Here is an 18,584-nt window from a genome sequence, read left to right on the forward strand (position 1 = left end):
CCTGCCAGCTCCCTCAGCCTCACTGGGGCTCCTGGCAGGGCTCTGCTGCAGGGAGCAGCTGCTGCACACGGGGCACCCTCGGCAGCACTCGCTGCTCTTAATGAGTTTGTTGCTCTTTCATTAATGAGTGAATGGCTGGGATTTCATTTTCCCCCTGTACTGGTTTTCCAGAGCCCTTCTTGAGAAAGCAGACCGAATTCAGACAAAAGTGACAGTTTTCTAGATTAAATTGCTTCCGTCTTCTTTTTGATTTCCATTTGATCAGAGTAGAGTCTCTGAAGGCATCAAAATGGATACTTTTTGCATTTGAATCTATTTGCCCCTATTAACTATTAGAAACATATCTTTAAAAATCATGGCTATTCCTGATGGAATATTATCACATATTTGTGGTGATAATTTGGATTTTGAGGAGGGGAGGGCTTTTTATGCACCCAGAACCTAAAAAATACACACAAACCCCACCACATGAACCACGTGTGTTCCTTTGAATACATTTTCCACAGACTTCTGCAAGGTCTGTTGTGAAGGGAGCAGTAGCCAGAGACTGGCTTCATGCACCACAAATGTCAGCAAATCAATTTAGGGCAGCAAAATATTTCCCACCTTGGAAAGTGGGGATGCTTTCCTTCCCAGCCCTGGAGAGGCACACACAGTGCAGCCAAGAGAGGGGTGAGCAAACTGCTGAGCTGGGCTGCAGAGAAGGGCTCGACCTGCAGTCCCAGGGAGCCTAGGGTCTGATGGGATTAGCCTGCTTATCTGCTTTTCTGGCTTTCAGTTAGGATTTAGTTAAGAATTTCCTGCATCTGCATCAGCAAGAAGAAATAGCTGTTCCCCGGGACTCAGAAAGGTCAGCAATAGGCCAAAGATATTTAAGCACAGAGTTTGAGACTTTTAAGGTGCTGGAAGTGCATAGGCTGGAGCCAAATCCTAAAAGTAGTTCCTTGGCACAAGGAAAGAAGAAGCATCTAGCAAGGGCTGCCTTGCTGTATCTGTGTGCATGTGTAAGCAGCAGGAGATGTTCCCACTCCATTTTGTGCTGGCTCTTTGTCCCTCCACACCACACCTGCAGCAAGGCTCCCACGGGCTCGGGTGCTCTGGGGTCTCAGTGGGTGCATGGCATTTGGGACACCATCCTCCCCGTGCTGCAAAGCCCAGGGCTCTGACTTTTCCCACCCCATCTGTGCTTTGCCCACCAGCCAGCATCTGGTAGGTGCCTTCTTTGAAGCATTACTCCTCTGCAGGCAGAAAAAGCCCCTCAGATTAATGGTCTGCCTAAGAGCTGAAGAGAAAAAAAAAAAGAGAAATAATTTTAAGTATCACATTAAAATGCCACTCCACATCTGAAAGGATCCATTAAAACTTTTATAGAGCTTTTTACATTTGTTTCCCCTCTTTTACATTTTGTTCCGATTCAGGCGCTTCTCTCTTACAATTCTCCTATGTAATAAACATTTTTGCCTCAGTTGGCTCTGCTCTAAGAGGGACTATTTTTGGTGCAGAGGAAAACGTGGCACTTTTGATAGAATAGAGTTTTTCTTTCCAAAATCACCATTTGCAGGGATCCAGCCTGGGCAGGAGCCTTGGGCTAGCCCCCTGGAGGTGTTCCTGCACAATCTTTCTTAAAAATGTTGGGTTTTTTTTAAAGGGATTTGGAGAATACACCTAGGCTTCACCATCTGGTTCTTCTCTGTGTTAGAAGGAAAGGTTTCTAAGGTCCAGCAGAAATCCCTGAAAACATTCAAGGCCAGTCTGGACTGGCCTCTGAGGAGTCTGGTCTAGCTGAGGAGGTTCCTGCTCATTGGAGGGGGGGTCATCAACTTGATGACCTTTAGAAGGTCCCTTCCAACTCAAACCATACTGTGAGTCTATGACTGGGCTAATTGGGCCGGTGGCTCCCTCCTCCTCATGATTGTGGGCAAAAAAAAAAATAGAGCTTTCACCTGTTTAGCCTTTGTAATTACTTTAAAAAATATTTAAATTCCTAAGTGCTTGAGGAGTATGGACACAGGCCCTGCTGTCTGCAGGGGAAGCCAGGAGCTGCAGGCCATGTCCTGCACCCTGCCCAGCCTGTCCCCTCCATCTGAGCTGGGGATGTGTTCACCATCCCTCCTGCCTGCCCAGGCAGTGAGTGGTCTCTCCTAAAACCTGTGCCTCATGGCCCATTGTGCACAGGGAGCTGGTGGTGTCAATGTGTTAATTGGAAAATAATTTTAAGGTCTAAAATTTAGACTAGACTCAAGTGTCCCCATAGGGAAAAGCCAGCATCTTACCTTACTTAGTCATAAACAGCCCAAGGGAGCACTTTGTGCCATGTATTACCCTTTCCTTGCCTTTTGCTCCTTCTCCTGTGTCCATGACATTGCAGATCCTGCCAGATGAAATCCCACTCGCTGCTTACCTGTACTTCCTGACTGAGGGGTTTGACAGGGCATTATTTAATCCTTCATCTTGTCTCTAGTCCTCTTACATAGATATGCATTTCTGAAAGTTAAATGCTTGAAACACAGCATCTCAGTGCCCTGGGATGGGTGTGGCCACCCCAACGGGCATTTCTCAGGAGGAATAAGGGCTTGAGCTCCATTGCCAAGCTCCTTGCAGGGCTCCCCTTCTCTCTGTCCTGCCTTGTTACTGTACCTGCTGCTCGGGCTTTCCTGCCCTTGCTCTGGCTGCTTGGCATCAGCACACCTAAGCCTTGCAAACCGAGGGCAGACTTCAGGAATGCAAATAATGTTCCCTGTGCATCCAAACCATGTCTCTAAAAACCTTTTTGTTTTGTTCCTTGTTGCCCTGGAGGATAGTTACTTCAAAGAGTGGCCCTGTTGCCTGGTATTTCAGTTTATCTCATTACCATTGTGTTTGCCAAGCCAGCCAGCTTTGCCAAAAACAGAATCAAGGTTGTTGGCAGTGCTGGCTGGCTCGCATCTTCACCCTCTCTGCTGGCGGAGATGCTAATTTCCCCTTGATTGCAAACCCTGCATTCATCTTTTGTGAATAAGCCGTGCCTACAGTCACGCCATAATGGCTTTAAAAACCTGGGCCTGAGCCTGTGGGGCCCTCTGCTCGGGCTGTCCAAGGCAGGGCTAATGGATGCTGTTAGATTATTTACTTGCCACTTTTTTGGCCCAGGGCAGCAGCTGGCTGGCACCCACAGCTGGCAGAGGGCAGGCAGGAGCAGCATGGGGAGAGAGCTGCTTGGCAGGCAGAGCCACCCAGGGGAGGAGCTGGGGGAGGCACAGCAATGCAGATGGACAGACGGATGGATGGATGGATGGACAGTGGGTGGGTGCAGGGATGCACGCACCACTCAAAGGTCATTTGTCACAGCAGGGGCTGGTTGTAAGAGTGGAGGTGAGAGCTGACAGTTTCTGGCTCTAGGGGCTTCCCTGGGCTTCAGGAAGACTCAGAAGAGCCTCAGGATACCCTCAGGATGGTTTTAATACAATCTGATTTCCCTCTTGTTGTCTTGAGTTGATTGCAACAAACTGTGTGTAAATTTTTTAAAAGTCTCCGGTGCAGAATGCTGAGCTGGCAGCAGTGTAGCACAACCTGAGCAGTTTGTGCTCATGCTGACTTGGGCTGGCACTGCCAGCATGATCAGAATGGGACAGCAAGCTTTGGGGTTGCTACTTAAAGTCAGTTTAATGGCTGAGGATTATTTTATTGTTTTTAGCATCCCTAAAATGAAACACACCTAAAAAAAATAAAATAAAATAGCAAATCCTGGATCTATTAACCAGGGTGAGCAGCAACTGCCACATCCCTGGGCTTTACATTCCTGTTTAGGATAGGCCTGCCCCAAGTGATGCTATGGCTGTTGCTAAGCAACAAGTGATGCTTGCTATAGCCAATACTGCCCTCTTAAAGGTAGTTTGCAAGGAGCAATCTGCTGTGTGCATGACATTAATTTGCAGATGTGTGGATTTGTATTAGTTAGTGGCAATAAACTTTGGCAATGCTTCAGCGTGGTGTTAAAATGGAATACGGTGTGGCATGAAGATATTGTGCAGCAAAAGCATTAAGCCCTCCCCTTTATTTAATTGGAACTTAAAGCTGGGATATCTTACTCACCAAAATAAATTAACAGTAAATCAGGTTACAGAATAAATTAACAAATTAAATTGGGTTACTTGGAAAGTTTAAAAAGGAGGGACATCTGTGAGCTCCTTGCATTACAAATACAGTTACAAAGTCTTGAGCTGGAAGGGAAGGCTCACACAGAAACATATAACTGTCCCAGTGCTGCTTTGATTTCCAGTCTTTATCAGCAAAAGACTGGACCTGCTGTAACCATGAATTAAAACTCAGCCATGGTATAACATCAACCCAAGTCAAGCACCCACATCAAGAAAGGCTTTTGCTGCCTGTCTTCTTCTAGTTCCCAGAGATTTGCAGAGGATGGGGCTCCTTTCATGGGCCATCACAAACTCCCTTTTTCATCTTCTTGAGCTTCTTTTCCTTCACTTCTTTGCTCCACCAGCCAGCACCTCAGTTTATTTCCTGTGCCTGCAGAAGATGCTCCCACCCCTTGCTTGCTCCCCAGGGATGTACCCCTGGTCCTACCTGTGGATGCAGTGTCTCTCCTCACCCCATAAGCTTGGTGGTGACTTTGGACATGCACAGAGCCATTTGCAAGGCCTGGGCTGAGGTGCTGCTGGCTCTCAGGATGTCCAGGAGGGGCTGGCCTGATGGTCTTGCCATGCCACAGAACTTCCCTGTGCTCCTTCACTCACCTGGGCCCACTCTCCTGCCATGGCAAGGCTGAGGAAACTCATCTGATGGCAGCAGTGAGAAGGGGAGCTATGGCAAAGTACTTTAACTGTATTACTTTCAGGTGGTTGCCACATCTTTTCTAATTAAAGTAAAATCATCTTAGGACTCCTGAAATGAATATTTGGTATAATGGATTCAGAAAGTGATGAAAATGTTTTCATTAAATAGTGAGAGAGGGAGAGAGACCCTGCAAGGCATAGCGTTTTATCTCAACTCTCTAATAACATTAATAAACTCTTTAATCTTTGTCACGTTTATGACTTAATGGCAATCCTTAAAGACATGACAGGCAAGTTAGAGCTGCCAGGTTCCTTTAACCTATAAGCATTCATATCCTTCGCAGGGTTCTGATTAAGTGGAAAATTCCTCTGCAACAGGCTTTATTCTCCTTGTAAATCTGTGCTCTGTGGTTGTGTGAGTGGCAGGGGATGCTCAGCTGGGACCAGGCCATGCTGTGGGATGGGGGTGTCACCTCCCTATTCCACAGCCAGGTGAGCACCAGGGCTGCTTAGTGTCAGCTGTGGTGTGACCAGCCTTGGCTGTTCCCCTTCTCCCACCTGGGTACTGACCTGGCCCTGCTGGTGGCCCTGCCTGTCACCCAGGGGACTTTGGGTCTGCTCTCCATGAAAACCGTGCTCAGAGTGCTTGGTGGCCAGCTGTGTGCTGTGTTCCCTGCTCCCTCGGGGCTATGGAGCACTGAGAATCCCTGCCCCTGCGCCTTTGCTCACTGGCTGGGGCAGTCTGTGGTTGCAGACAAGTAATATTTGCTAAGAAACAGCGTTAAGGGAAGAGTGTTTGGTGGCAAGGTCAACACTCCAGTTGTGGATGCTGGAGTTGAGAGCTGCCAAGCCCAGACTTTCCTCTGCCCCAGTGTGCCATTATATGTGTGTGGTCCAAAGAAGCAGATATCCAGGGGGAAAAAGTAGTGTGGATCATATAATTATGGAGCTGCACAACAAGATAGGCACAGCTAGGGGCTGACTCCAGCCTTGGGATTTTCTTTTTTATTTTCTCAGCAATCTGACAGCTTCTAACCATCAGGTTTCTGACTATAAAAGCTAATTGATATTCCTTTAATGTAAGGGTTTTGCATTTAATCTCCTTTATTTTGTTTTGTTAAAGCTACATGAAAGTGCAGCCTTTTTTCCTCTGCTGCTGGGGCTTGGACCTAGAACATCCATTTTGACAGCTGCCACCCCACTGTTCCCAGCTGGAAGCAGAGGGATGCTCCAGTGGTGGGGTGAGTGCAGAAAAGGGTCACCAGTGCCACCGAGTGGCAGCTCGGTCCCTCCTGGGGACCTTGCACCCTTGGGAGGGCTGTGGCAGCCACATCCCTTCCCCTGAGGCACCTGCAGTGCCCAAACTCAGAGACCTCCACATGGGACAGGTGTTATTTCATCCACATTTGGTTCGCTGTTATCTGCTGCACACACAAGTACCAGCCTGGTAAATTGACTCTTGTAAATTATAAGCTGAAGCCTCTTTGGTTGCATCTCAGTCACGTGCCAGCAATAAAATGAAGAATCGCCCCTCTTTTATTTGCATAATTTTGATGCTGTCAAAAAAGAGACAATGCTTATGTAGCACAAGGAGAATTTTTAAATAGAAGCATTACGTTTTAGAACCCTAATAAAGATAAAAGCAAAATAAACACTGGAATTTGAATTTAGAGAATGAGAGAAGAAAGATTAGGCTGTGCTGGTGAAGTAATGAAGGTAGTGGCTGGTAACAATTTTTAATAGCACATTAATGCTGAATTACTTTGGAATTTCTGCAGGAGTTGAGATGACATCCACATAAACACCAAATGAATTCCAAATGATTGGTATTATCATAAAGAGCACCAAATGAATTAATAATGATGGAACACTTAAACTAAAACGTTATCTTGTCTAATCTGTTTTCTCTTTTACGTGCTGCGCAATTCATTTTTAGCCAACTATGACCCTTTCTTTCATTTGTCTTTTAATTTAAAAACACACATATTTATTTTTGCATGGATGTTCTGCTCCTGCACTGTTTGAAGCGGGACTTGGACTAGTCCATCTTCACAACAGTTTTGTGTTGGCCTCAGAAAATTTAAGCAATGGATGGGAAGACATCTGGACATGAGCCTTATTGCTGGGAAAATGACTATGACTAATAAGAACAATAATAATAATGATTCCCTCATGATGGTCCCACATGTGCACAGACCTCAGGGCACCCTTAACAGCGTTTAATAAGCTAAATGGCTCACTTTACAGCAAGGCAATGTCTGCCCCTCCCATGGAGAAGCCCAACAGGAGAGGAAGCCTGAGCTCGCACTCTGTGTGGATGAGCCAAAAGAGATCAGTAAGCAGGAGACTGGGGCTGGTTTTGGGTGTCCCAGGGAGGAGCTGAGCCCCAGCACTGCTGCTACACGTTTGCCCTTTGGGGTTCCCCATCCCTGTCACATGGGGCTCCTTGGCACAGGCTGGGCAGGGGCCACCAGCACAGCATCACTGCCTGCGGGCAGTGCTGGCCCTGGCCACTGCAGGTCCCTCCCCACGGCCGGGCTGGGTGTGCACGCTGACATATTAGCAGTCAAATGACATTTAGAGAGCACAAGTCTCACTCTCTCCTGCAGGCCAAGTAAATATCATTAGTAATGATATTAAATCTCAAATTGTGCTGCTGCACTATGGCAACCACTCAGCAATTTGCTATTGCAGCTTGTTCCTAACAATTACTTTCATAGACTTTATTTCTTGGAGAACTATTACTGACCATAATCTTCTACATGGCATGCCATGAAAAGAAATAATAATAATAATAATAAATTAATTAAAGGAAAAAAGTCAACCCAGCTTTCAGAGTGAGGGTGTAATGCTGCCATGAGGCTGGCATGGCAGGTTTTGGTTTTGTTAGGAAGCTGGGAGCTGCACAGGGAGCTTGGCAGGGTACAGCTCTTCTGCCCTGTCATTCTTTGTGGCTTTGATGCAGGAAATAGTGCAGGGCAGTCAGCTGGCTCTTCTCTACAGTATCCATCACACAAACATAATTTTATTTTTCTATATAAAATTGTGGTTTTGTATGTGCATGTGTATTTATTAGATGTATGAGTACGTAGGCATACCCCTGTGTATAGGGGTACGTGTGTGAACACACACACACAGGTGCATATACGTGTCCATACATGTATTTATACATCCCAGCCTGTCCATACCTGTGTGTACACACACACAGAGCCCCTCAGCTCCCGGCTGCTCCTCCCTGCAGCAGTGCTGCCACTGGCAGGCCGCTGGCCCCACACACGTGCTGCGCTTCTGTGACAGAAGCAACATATAATTATATTACAAATTAACTTGCAAATGCTGGTGGTGATGTACTCCACAGGAGAAAAAAAAAATAAAATCATCAGTTTTGTCTTCTCTTGTGTCTTGTAGCTGGTCTCTCCAGCACACTTTGCATCTGTCAGGATCCATGCCCTGGGAGCACTAATCATTTTTATTAACCATTAAACAAGAAGATCCTTTTTATTTGAAAATGTAAAACATGCGGGAAGCACTATCTATAGCCGCTAATTCAGGTCACATTACACGGCTCTGCCTCACCTCTGTGCTCATCCCTGCTCGGCTGAAAGCTCCGCCGCAAAGCCAGCGCTGCCGTCGGGGCTGATGATGGGCTGTCGCCCGCGTTTGCTTTTCGAGCCCGGATCTTACCCTGAATAACTACACCTCTTTTCCCAGTGACCCCACGTAAACCAAGCCCCTTTTAAAGCTTCTCTCGTGGCAAGTTTATGAGGCGTTACTACATTTTCTTACTTGGGGCAGGGGCGGCGGGAGGTGAAGGCACTGCAGTGCCCGCAGAGCGGGTGGCACTGGCTGCGGCCACCTCCGTGTCCCTGGGGCTGGGGCACTGCCGGGGTGACACCCCCAGCGCTGGACCACGGCTCCCACAGCCCTGGGAAAGTCAAATGGGAGAGGGACTGACCCCAAGGCTCCTCCCTGGGTGTCCGTGCTCCCTGAACTGAGTGAAAAAGGCCTCCCATTTTATGGACAAAGCGGTGGTGGCGGGTGCCACCTCGTTAGCATTATAGAGCGGATTCCTCACATGCTTTTTTTTATTCTGCAGCTTGGCTGCTGCTGTGTGAGACTGCGGAATATTTTACTGCCTTGTGGCTCGCATTCAATACGGCAAATAAAAAAAAGAAAATGAAAAGTTGACAAAAATCCTGCCTATTTTTTTTTTTCTTTTTACATGCATCTCTGTTTTTAACAGCCCTCCTGCTGTGACAAAACTGTTAATTAAACTGAAACTAAAATAAATTAAGCTCGCCTAATATGACAAGCATTTGAAAGCAAAGCATCAGCCCAAGGGCTGGCAGAGTAGGAGCTGCTATGCCTGTTCCTTGTGTCTCTCCTGTCCCCCTGCCCCTCCTGCTTGCAGGTGCCAGCAGAGGCTGCATTGGTGGCACTGTCAGAGTGCAGCATCCCAGATGCTCTGTGTGTGTGGGGGGCAAAAAAATGAGATTTTGCTTCCATGTCAGAGAGAGCATAGTGTAAGAGGCTCCATCAGCCAGGCTGTGGCCTGTCGAGACCAGAAATACTGCTAAAATAATTGTATTATTTATATCATTAATAAGAATAGTTTTAAATTAGTCTAACTTCATGTGGAATGGCCCTGTGTTTCTCCATCTCCCTTCAAGTTCAGCTGAGGTTGTTGATAATTCTGGAAAAGCCCCACCAACAGCGCTAGACACCCTCACCTTGCCTTACAAACCTGTGGGGGCTGCAGACACCTTCCAAGCAGAGCTGCAGCCTGGCCATGCACCCATAAATTAAAGAAAGGGCCAGGCTGGCCGAGGCACAGCGCCGGCTTTGATGTGCAGTAATGAACCTCGCTTTTAATTCGGGGCCGTAACTTCCATGCCGACGCAAAACTGGAGCTGGGAAAAGCTGCATGCATAATCAGGGGTGAAAGCAAGGATGCGGCGTGCGATGTGTCTGATGTTGGATGAGAGGGAAGATAGCCTTTAATCATTTTGTTTTCAAAGAAGCTTTAGAGAGCTCTTTGAAGATGAGGCTTTTTTGAGGGCTGCTTCTGGAAAATAGGAGGCAGCGATAGACGGCACCCGCGCCCACCGCGCCCGCTCGGTTAACCTGTGCACGGGACACACCTGGGCATCCCTGCCACCAGCACGGCTGGCACAGAGAACCTCTGCAAAACCAGAGCTGCCCGTGCTGGTGACACCCTGAGGGAGCAGGAACACACCTATTCTAAGCAGTTAGAATAGGGTGTCCAGCATGCCTTCATTAATTATAACAGTTTTGTAATGATAATGTTCTGTAAATCATGTCTTATTATCTTTGGATGAAAGGGACTGATAATGAACATCTAATCAGACTTTAAGGAGAAGCACCACGATGGTGAGGCATGGGGCTGTGCCTGTCCTGTGATGCAGCATTTGGGGTGGGCAAAGGTGAGGTGTGTGTCACACATGCCTCCACAAGGCCCCACTGCTGCAGTCAGTCAGGGTGGTAGCTGCAGGTCAGTTCCCTATGGGCTGGGATCCAGCCCAGCATCCGAAGGCACAAAGGTGTGGGAGCCATCTGACCATCCCAGGCTGGGGAGGGTGAGGGGCTCTGCCGATAGCATGCCTGGCTTTATTTTGAGGACTGAGGTCAGGATGCTGTTGTGGTAAATGCATCACATACAAAATAAGGACATGGTTTCTTGCTCCAGGAATGTTACAGGCTGATCCTTAGGGAATGGGTGTGCCAACAGTCCTGTTTCTACCTCTTAGTTTTACCTTTTATACCTTTCAGTGAGGCTTGTGGTAAAACAACAGCCAGGAAGTGATTCCAGGCTGTTGGGCCATGTGTGCTGCCCCAAAGCCATCACATTGAATGTGGAATACTGGTATTTTCAGTGGTTTTTGCACATTTGGTTATTTAGTGTGGTTTTTAAAGTAGGTGAATGCTGGTAGTTGAGGTTATTTGCAGTTGTCATTGTGCCATGAAAAAAAAGCCTATGAAACAGCCCAAAGAGATGAATTACTGCCCTCCCCAAGGACTGAGTCTATCTCCACGGGCATCACAAGGGACCTTGCTCTGTGCTCAGTGCTGCTGAAGTGTGCACTGAGAAGAGGACAAACAGCAACACATTTTCACCCCTCTGTGTGACTCCAAGAAGAGGAGCTGGGCTCTGCCTTGGTGCATGGCACAATTCTCATTGCCATGGCTTTGCCTGGCTGGGTTTTTATGTGCCCAGCCCACCTCCCTGCATCTTCTGTTAAACTGCACAGACATTGCCACGTCTCGAGTTCTGGCCAGCATAGGGGTCTAACAAACACACATTTTCCAGACCTTCAGAAAAGGAAAAATCCACACCTCCAAATTTGCTGTGTTTTGTAGTTTCTGCAAATGTCTTTGGTAGAAATCTCCGTTCCTGTACGTACAGCCCCAAGACACCGTTACTGTCAGACTGTGTGCCCATGCCAGCATGTTGAAGTTAAGTTTGATAAACCGAAAGAGGTGGGACCTGCCCCATGTGTTGAAAAGAAAATCCCTTTCCCCTCTCTGCCCTCCTGTCTGCAGCAGGTATTTAAACGCTGGCCTTGCTGGGGAGGTGTGAGGCTTTGTGACAGGCCCTGCAGCTGGGGATGCAGCTAATGACATCTGGCAAACGCTGTTTGGGGATTAAATGTGCCACTGCTCCGTAAAAGCCAGGCTCATAAGGTTGAGAAGTTTGGAGATAGTGTGTTGGACTCCTATTTTCACTCCTAAGTGATGGTGTGATATTTTTGTCCAGGCCAAACCTTGCCTTTTTAAATTAGGTTTATTGCTATAGCTCCATGGCAATGTGTATGTGCTAATGTTTGATTTTTGTATCTAATGTAAGCAACCGACATAAACAATCCAGACCTGATTGTCTCAGTGGGGGGACTGACATTTGGAATTGGCTCAAAATATGTGGTTTTGATGCTGTTAGAATCCAACTCTTCACTCAGAACACAAAGTACAAAGGAGAGTGTCTGCAGGTTAGAGCTACGTTCGCCTCTTTCAGCCTAATCCTCAACCTGCTGCTGAAGTGCTCCTCCTGCAGAGGAGCTCGCTGCCATTGCTGTGTCAGGTGTAGCAATGGAGGGGTCTCAGGAGGGACACTGTAATGCCACTTGGCCATGAGTTACCAGAGCTTGCAAAGTCTCCCTAGAGGGGGTCTTGTGCTGCCAAACCTGTACAGTGCAGTGCTGCCGTGCCTGGCCTGCGCTCCTTGTCAGACCACCCTGGCTGAGCCTGAGCGTGGGACACAAAGCCTGCAAGGACTGGGACAGAGAGGAGTATCTTGCAGTGGGTTTGAGCCTGGAAACGTCCCTGTGGTGCAGCCAGCCAGGATCACATCTGCTCTCAGCCTCTGCTGTGCACTCCTGCCCCACTCTATCACTCTTCCAATCCGAAAACAAGGCTCCAAGACTGGAGAGCTGGGGCAAGGGCTGAGGAGCAGGGGGTTGCGGGACAGCCCTCTCCCCTGCCTTGGCCCAGCCTACAGTACCAGGAAGCACAAGGTCCTTGCAGGGCAAGCATCCCACTGCCAGAGAGCTGCCCTGTGCCATCATCTGCCCCTCTGCCTGTGCAAGCACCACTCCCACTCCCATCAATCAGCACAGACCAGGTGTCTGGAAGCATCTCTTGCCAATCACCTTTTATTACCTTTAAAAAGCCAAGAAACCCAGAACAAGACAAAAACTGAGACCGTGTGAACATCATGCAATGGATTCACTTTAAAGCAGGCTGGGGTAGGGAGGGGAAGACCAAAAGTCATGTTAGAGTAGAAGTATCGCTGCACCCGTGTCTGAAGGCCAGGCTGGGTGGGCTGTCACTGGTGGGGTTGGTGGTGACTGCTGTGAGTGACCAGATGGATGCTGAAGCAGGAAATGGAAACACACTCATGAGACATCATCCCAGGTAACCCCAGGTGTGACTCTGACATGGTGATGACAGTGAGAAATACTCCTAACTCTTGTCTTGGGTACGTTCTGCCTGGGCAGTCTCTTTGGAGAGGAGCAGCACAGTGACTGCTGTTACAAGGGCTCTTTAGTTCAGTTCTGCTACTCAGTGGGACTAGAGCTCGGGCACTCAGTGCAGAGAATGTTATCCAGCAGCAGCAGTGACATTACCCCACTCTGCCCTGCAGTCTCACTCTGCTGTCTTCAAAATTCACAGCACAAACTAGAGCAGAATTACCTTCTCGAGAGGCTGTGCTTTGGAGAGTTTCAGCTATCACAGAAATAACTTTGCATCTTGTCCATCTTGTGGATGTGACAAAACACATGCCCTTATTTTCCTGAGGTATAACCAACATTTGGGTTCATTACATTTAATGGAGTAGGGTCACCCATAAAGTTATTCATAAGGTATTTTCTGAGTGTTTTTCACCTTCTCTTTGAAAAAATAAATTATATCAGCATGTTCACAAGGTGCAAATGGGACTGGCATTTCAGCTGTTATTATGTTATTAACTTTTTTAACCTAATAATTTTCAATCAAGAGTGAGAAGCAATTTTCACTCACTCCAGTGACCAGAGTTGGAGATTCTGCCAAGTGTTCTTGTAGGGTTCACCCTGACAGACACCTAATTCCATCCCAAATGGAAATGCTACCCGCGACACTCTCATTGCGGTCACCGAGAATTTCCATTTCCCCTTCGGTTAGGACTTAATTTAGAAGGCAAAGACTTCCTAAGCTATGGGAGAATAAAGATAGATGGCATGGGAGAAGAAGGCTGATGAAATGTAGTTGACTCCGGATCTGAAATATTTTATCCCTTCTCAATGTAGGTTAAATTATTCTTCACCTTTCCCACATCCATAATTGTCGCTGATCTTGGACCAACTCAAAACCCTACTACTGAGTTCAGTAGACTCAAAATTGCCACTAGAACTGGAAAAAGAAAAAAAAAGAGACTTGTTAGTGTCCATACACAATATCCCAAGACTATACACAGCTATGAGATACAGCAAATTTAAGAAAGGCAATTTTTTTCTCATCACTGAGTATTTATTATATATAACAAATACATGAAAAAGAAAAAACTATATTGTGTGATATAAATAGTTTATTTACATTACAGAAAAACATCAAGACAATGTATACTATTTCAAATATATCCATACATAATCAAATATAGCTGTAGTACATGTTCTCATTGGTGTAGATTACCACAAATGCAAGGCAACATGTGTAGATCTTGTCTTAATCTTTTGTCTATAATACTGTATTTTGTAGTCCAAGCTCTCTGCAGTTAGTTTTGCCATTGTGGAAACATGCGCTCTTTAAATTAACCTTGTCGATGCTCTTGTTGTGTTGTCTGAACTGTAGTGCCCTGTGTTTTGCTTCTGTCTGTGGATTCTGTTGCTCCTGGGACATTTCCTGGAAAAGAGAGTTGTGAGAATACACGGCTCTTAGCAACACATCTGCTCGAGAGGTGGCGGGGGCAGCAGGGACGCGAGGGCGAGAGGGGCATCCTCCAGCCCTCAGTGCCTTCCTCCTCAATGAAATGAAACCAGCTGGCTAATGGCAATGGCACCACAAAAAAAAAAAAGCCACCACATCCCCAAACACATACTGTGAACAAAATTATGGCAAGGGAGATGTTTGGATTCCTGAACCCTGGACACTCTGCACTGCAATGATCCCAGCTGCACCGCGTTGTTCAGCTTTGTTCAGGGTTTATTTTGAGCGAGGTGCGGGTGGAAGATCCACGATGATCCCATGCTCACCTGGCCAGCGCCCCAGGTCTGTGAGGTGCTTACACAGTGGCTGCCTTTCCAAGGCCCTAAGTGTCTGCAGCCCCCGGGTCTCCATGGAAATGCTCCATGCTCAGCCCATGAGCAAACACCGTGCCTGCACCGTGCCACGGCTGCTTGGCTTGGTAAGGAAAGCGTTTGTTCTGGAAAGCCCCAAATCTGATATTCCTTTGGACAGCTGCAGGGGCAAACCCCTTGTGTCTCAGGACCTCCAGTGTTCCTTAGTAAGGGCATGTTTCAGCCTTTCACCTGCAGCAGCACCTGCTGAGGGGATGCTACATTTCTCCCTAATGGAAAGCTGGTGGTGTGTTTCTGGCTTCCTCTCACGGAAAGGCACCCTCAGGCAGAAAGCATGGAGAAGTTTAATCCCAGGTGGAGGCCACAGGATGCTCTAATCAGCTGAAAGCCAAGGGTGGTTGTGGTAAAAACTGTGGGCAGCTGCACAACAGACACTGAAACACTCTCTTGGAGTGCCATGAGAAGAGGCCCCACAATACTCCAGATGACACTGACATGAGAAAAAACATCCCTTTGTATGGGGCTGACTTGTTCTTCTGTTACAGGAGGGCTTTCAGCAGCACTAGGTGGAACCCTATGGGTTATGCACTGGGGAGACCCCCCTCAGTGCAGTGAGAGCTTAAAGCAGTTGCCTGCAGCTCTGTGTCAAATAACTAAGAGCAGAACAGAGTGAAATAAAATAAAAAAGGTCATTTTTTCCCCCCGCTGTTGAATGGGAGTGATGTTATAGTTTTGTGACGTCAACTGAAAGGCTAAACAAGAGTATGAGAACTTGGGAAGCATTTTGAAAAAATGCTGGAATACAATTATGTAAGTGTCGAGCAAAATATGGGTCAGACTGTCCTGACTTGCCTCACTTTTAAGCCACCAGGACCACCCCCTCATGAGAAGCTGTATGGCTGTGGGCTATATTTTGCCTCGTTCCTTCCTGGGAAGCAGTGAAGTAGGCTGCTATCAATACTCCAGGAAAAACCAGGCTGCATCTCCTGCGCTCTCAGGGGTCACGGCAGAGCTTTCATTACGGAACGGAGGCAGATTTCAGCCGGTCTGCGAGCTCATGACGAACTCATTATTCACTGTGAGTTCCCTGGGAAGGCCGTCAAGCTTCGGGAGTGAGTCAGGGAGCCGCTGCTGGCAGGCACAGGGCTGGCTCCCCGTGCATCACGGGCACACCGAGAGTCCTCAGGCACTGTCCCCGCATGGCCTCTCCTGCCCGGCCGGCACAGCGGGGCCTCGTGGTGCTCTGCAGGACATGGCCAGTGCCACTTCCATGGGCTGAGACAGCCCCAGTATCTGGATTTACAGCCCTGCTTTGCCCTAGCACTCAGCCATGTGAAGTAGGGTTAGGGAACCAGGGCACAGTGGGCACAACCAGACTGATTTTCTATGAAATGTGGAGGAGCCAGGTGGCTGGGGGATGATGAGGATGCTCAGCAATCCCAGGGGATGCAGCTGTGCATGGTGGATACCAACTGCTCCAACTGGAAGCAAGGAGATGAACATCTCATAGGCACTTTCCCCAAACCAACACTGACAGTAGCTACATAGTCACTTCAAGCTCGAGAGAAATCAATTCAAATGTAGAGATTACTCCAATTAAGATGATGAAAAAGCATCTTTAAACCAAAAATGCCCATGTTTCAATTGTACATTACCCATGGCTGGGAGCTTTGGAAGGCCCCAGGCTGCTTACACACAATGCCACTGCATTTACAGGTGGGTTGTATCTGAAGTGCAGCAGGGGTTCTTAAGGGGAGCACTGGCATTTAACCAGCTTTTGAGACTTAATCATCTGCTAAAAATGAGTGATAGGTTTTCCTTGGTCTTTAACTGTTTAATCAAAAGTCCTTTGTAGTGCACTGTGTGTGGGGTGCATTCTTTTATGAACACAGCAGTTACATCGATGTAAACCAAGTACTGGAGCACACGCTGCCCTCCCTCCCTCCCCCCACTGAAGCTTTGCTCGCGAGTTCGAGTTACTCACAATGTGATTCATAGCAGGTAAAACACGTTACGCATTCATTTTTAATCAAGTTATTTCTTCACATAAATAAGCTGCTGTGACTAAACATTAGGGAAGCACTAAAAATGCAAAGCTGTAAAGAAAACTGCTGAGAATCATTATGACACTAGGCCATACCTATATTATTTGCCATTCTCCTTCACTTTAATCACTGCTTCTTTTTTTGCCTTATCTCTAAGCTGAAAGTCCTTGGGCAGACTGTGCCTCACTGTTTTACCTCTTGGGCTCTGGTTCCCTACTCCTCCACCTCAGAAACTTATTGCTGTCAGTAGTGACAAGTAGCCAAGCACCGAGTCACTTAAACCCCAAACATCATCACTTCTGTTAGTTGCATTTTCAGTTGAGTTCATCCTCTGACTCTGTTGGTTGTGTGGCTACAGAAATGGTAATGGTAGCAACTTGGAGGGCCAAGTGCCCAGAAGGCAGAGGAAGGGGCAGGGACAAACCTGATCTGTCAGCAGTCTGTTTATTCAGATTAAAGTGTCTGTGCACAACAGCCCTAAAAGTCACCAGGACTTGCCGAGAGCCTTCCAGCAATGGAGGACACCCCCAGAGATTTGCACCAGAGATTTTAAAGTAAAATTTTAAGAGCAACAACAGTAATGATAGCTGGAAGATTACAATGGTAGTTTTGTGAGGCTCACATGGATGTGGTGCACCAAACTTGCTTGATTAATTAATTAGCTGAAGTTGCACTGAAATGAGCAGCAAAGAATTTGGCCACAATGCCCTCTGAGTGAAGTTTCCCTTCTTTCTCCCAGGAACCTGGCAAGGTGGTTTCAGCACTTTCAAGGATTCAGGGAGTGGAGTTCAAACCAGTACAGTCAGGTTCCCCAAAGCAGACAACTTCAAAAACTCAATTGCTCATGCATATGCTGCCACAACGCTCTCTTGTCATGTGGATTTCTCTTAGGCCACTTAAGAGCACACTTCTGCAAATGTATCTCAAATCATTATGCTGGGATGGAGGATGCTCTGCAGTAATTACATGCATTACAGAAAAAAGTCAAAAGATCATAAATTGACTTGGTTACAAAGTGTGTGGGGAAAAGGTACTGTCTCTGTATGAAAACAGTGTGACAGGTAATTTGCATTACAGTACTGGATCACTCAGAGCTCCCTGTCTTCATTCTTCAGTATAAAGTACTTTGCTCACTGCAGCAAGGTGACAAAACTAGACTCGACAAAACAATACACATTTATTCCATTATCAGTTACTACACCACTTTCTTTCTCTTACTACACGCTGTATTTTTAGTTGTTTGAATTACCTCTGTGAATACCACCTCCTGTAATCTACTGCCTCATTAGGTAGTTGCCATTCAGGTGATGAACTCTGGCTAAAAAAGGTTTTGTTTTGTGCCTTTAGGCCAGAGAAGGATTTATGAAATTTTTTTTTTTATTCTTTTCCAGGAACAAATGCTCTACACTTGTCTTCCAGCCAGGTAGTACAACTTAGCGACTGAAGTAAAGTAGAGATTTTATTTTATATGGAGGTATGATACTTAGCTTTTTTTTTATATTAGAAAGAAAATAATTTTTAAAAGAGTGATTTATCAGTGTTGCTAACTACCCTGGGGCTTTTTCCATTCACACAACCCTCTTCTCCTCACTAAAGAAAAAAAAAAAACCCGACTACATCATATATAGAAGACCCTAAAACATGCGCAGTGCCTTTGAACATGCACTCAAGCCTAATGAAATCATTTAATCAGCAGGGTTACAAACAGGCTTAAAAGTCTGTGTGCTTTGCCTGATTAGGACTAAGGGAATGGGCCCTTAAGGAAGCCAGATGGAGATATGATTAGTTTTATTAAGTGTTGATCCAGCTGCTGTATTTATATTTCCCCTATTTATATGAACAATATTTGTCCAAGCATCTGAATACAAAATAGAGAACTTCACTTGCTGTAGGCACCGTTGCTACCTAAGTTTGATTAAGACGGAAATAATAATTCAGTCATAATAATGAAGGAGCACTGGCTGGCTGGACCAGATGAT

General features: G+C 46.7%; 2 protein-coding genes across 2 annotated transcripts in view; one reads left to right on the plus strand and one right to left on the minus strand.

Moving 5' to 3' along the window:
* NABP1 (nucleic acid binding protein 1) overlaps positions 1-18,064 on the plus strand; it is a 93,525-nt gene extending 75,461 nt beyond the window's left edge. The window contains exon 7 of the mRNA XM_053981740.1: positions 17,997-18,064. Within this exon, the coding sequence (XP_053837715.1) occupies positions 17,997-18,049 (53 nt within the window). The 3' untranslated portion in view covers positions 18,050-18,064. The remainder of the gene's footprint in view (positions 1-17,996) is intronic.
* Positions 12,424-18,584, minus strand: part of TMEFF2 (transmembrane protein with EGF like and two follistatin like domains 2) — a 125,237-nt gene continuing 119,076 nt past the window's right edge. The window contains exons 10-11 of the mRNA XM_053981736.1: positions 14,079-14,165; positions 12,424-13,676 (exon numbers count right to left, since the gene is read on the minus strand). Of these exons, the coding sequence (XP_053837711.1) occupies positions 13,580-13,676; positions 14,079-14,165 (184 nt within the window). The 3' untranslated portion in view covers positions 12,424-13,579. The remainder of the gene's footprint in view (positions 13,677-14,078; positions 14,166-18,584) is intronic.

The sequence above is a fragment of the Vidua macroura genome, chromosome 7, assembly GCF_024509145.1.
Source record: "Vidua macroura isolate BioBank_ID:100142 chromosome 7, ASM2450914v1, whole genome shotgun sequence".
Classification (NCBI taxonomy): Eukaryota; Metazoa; Chordata; class Aves; order Passeriformes; family Viduidae; genus Vidua; species Vidua macroura.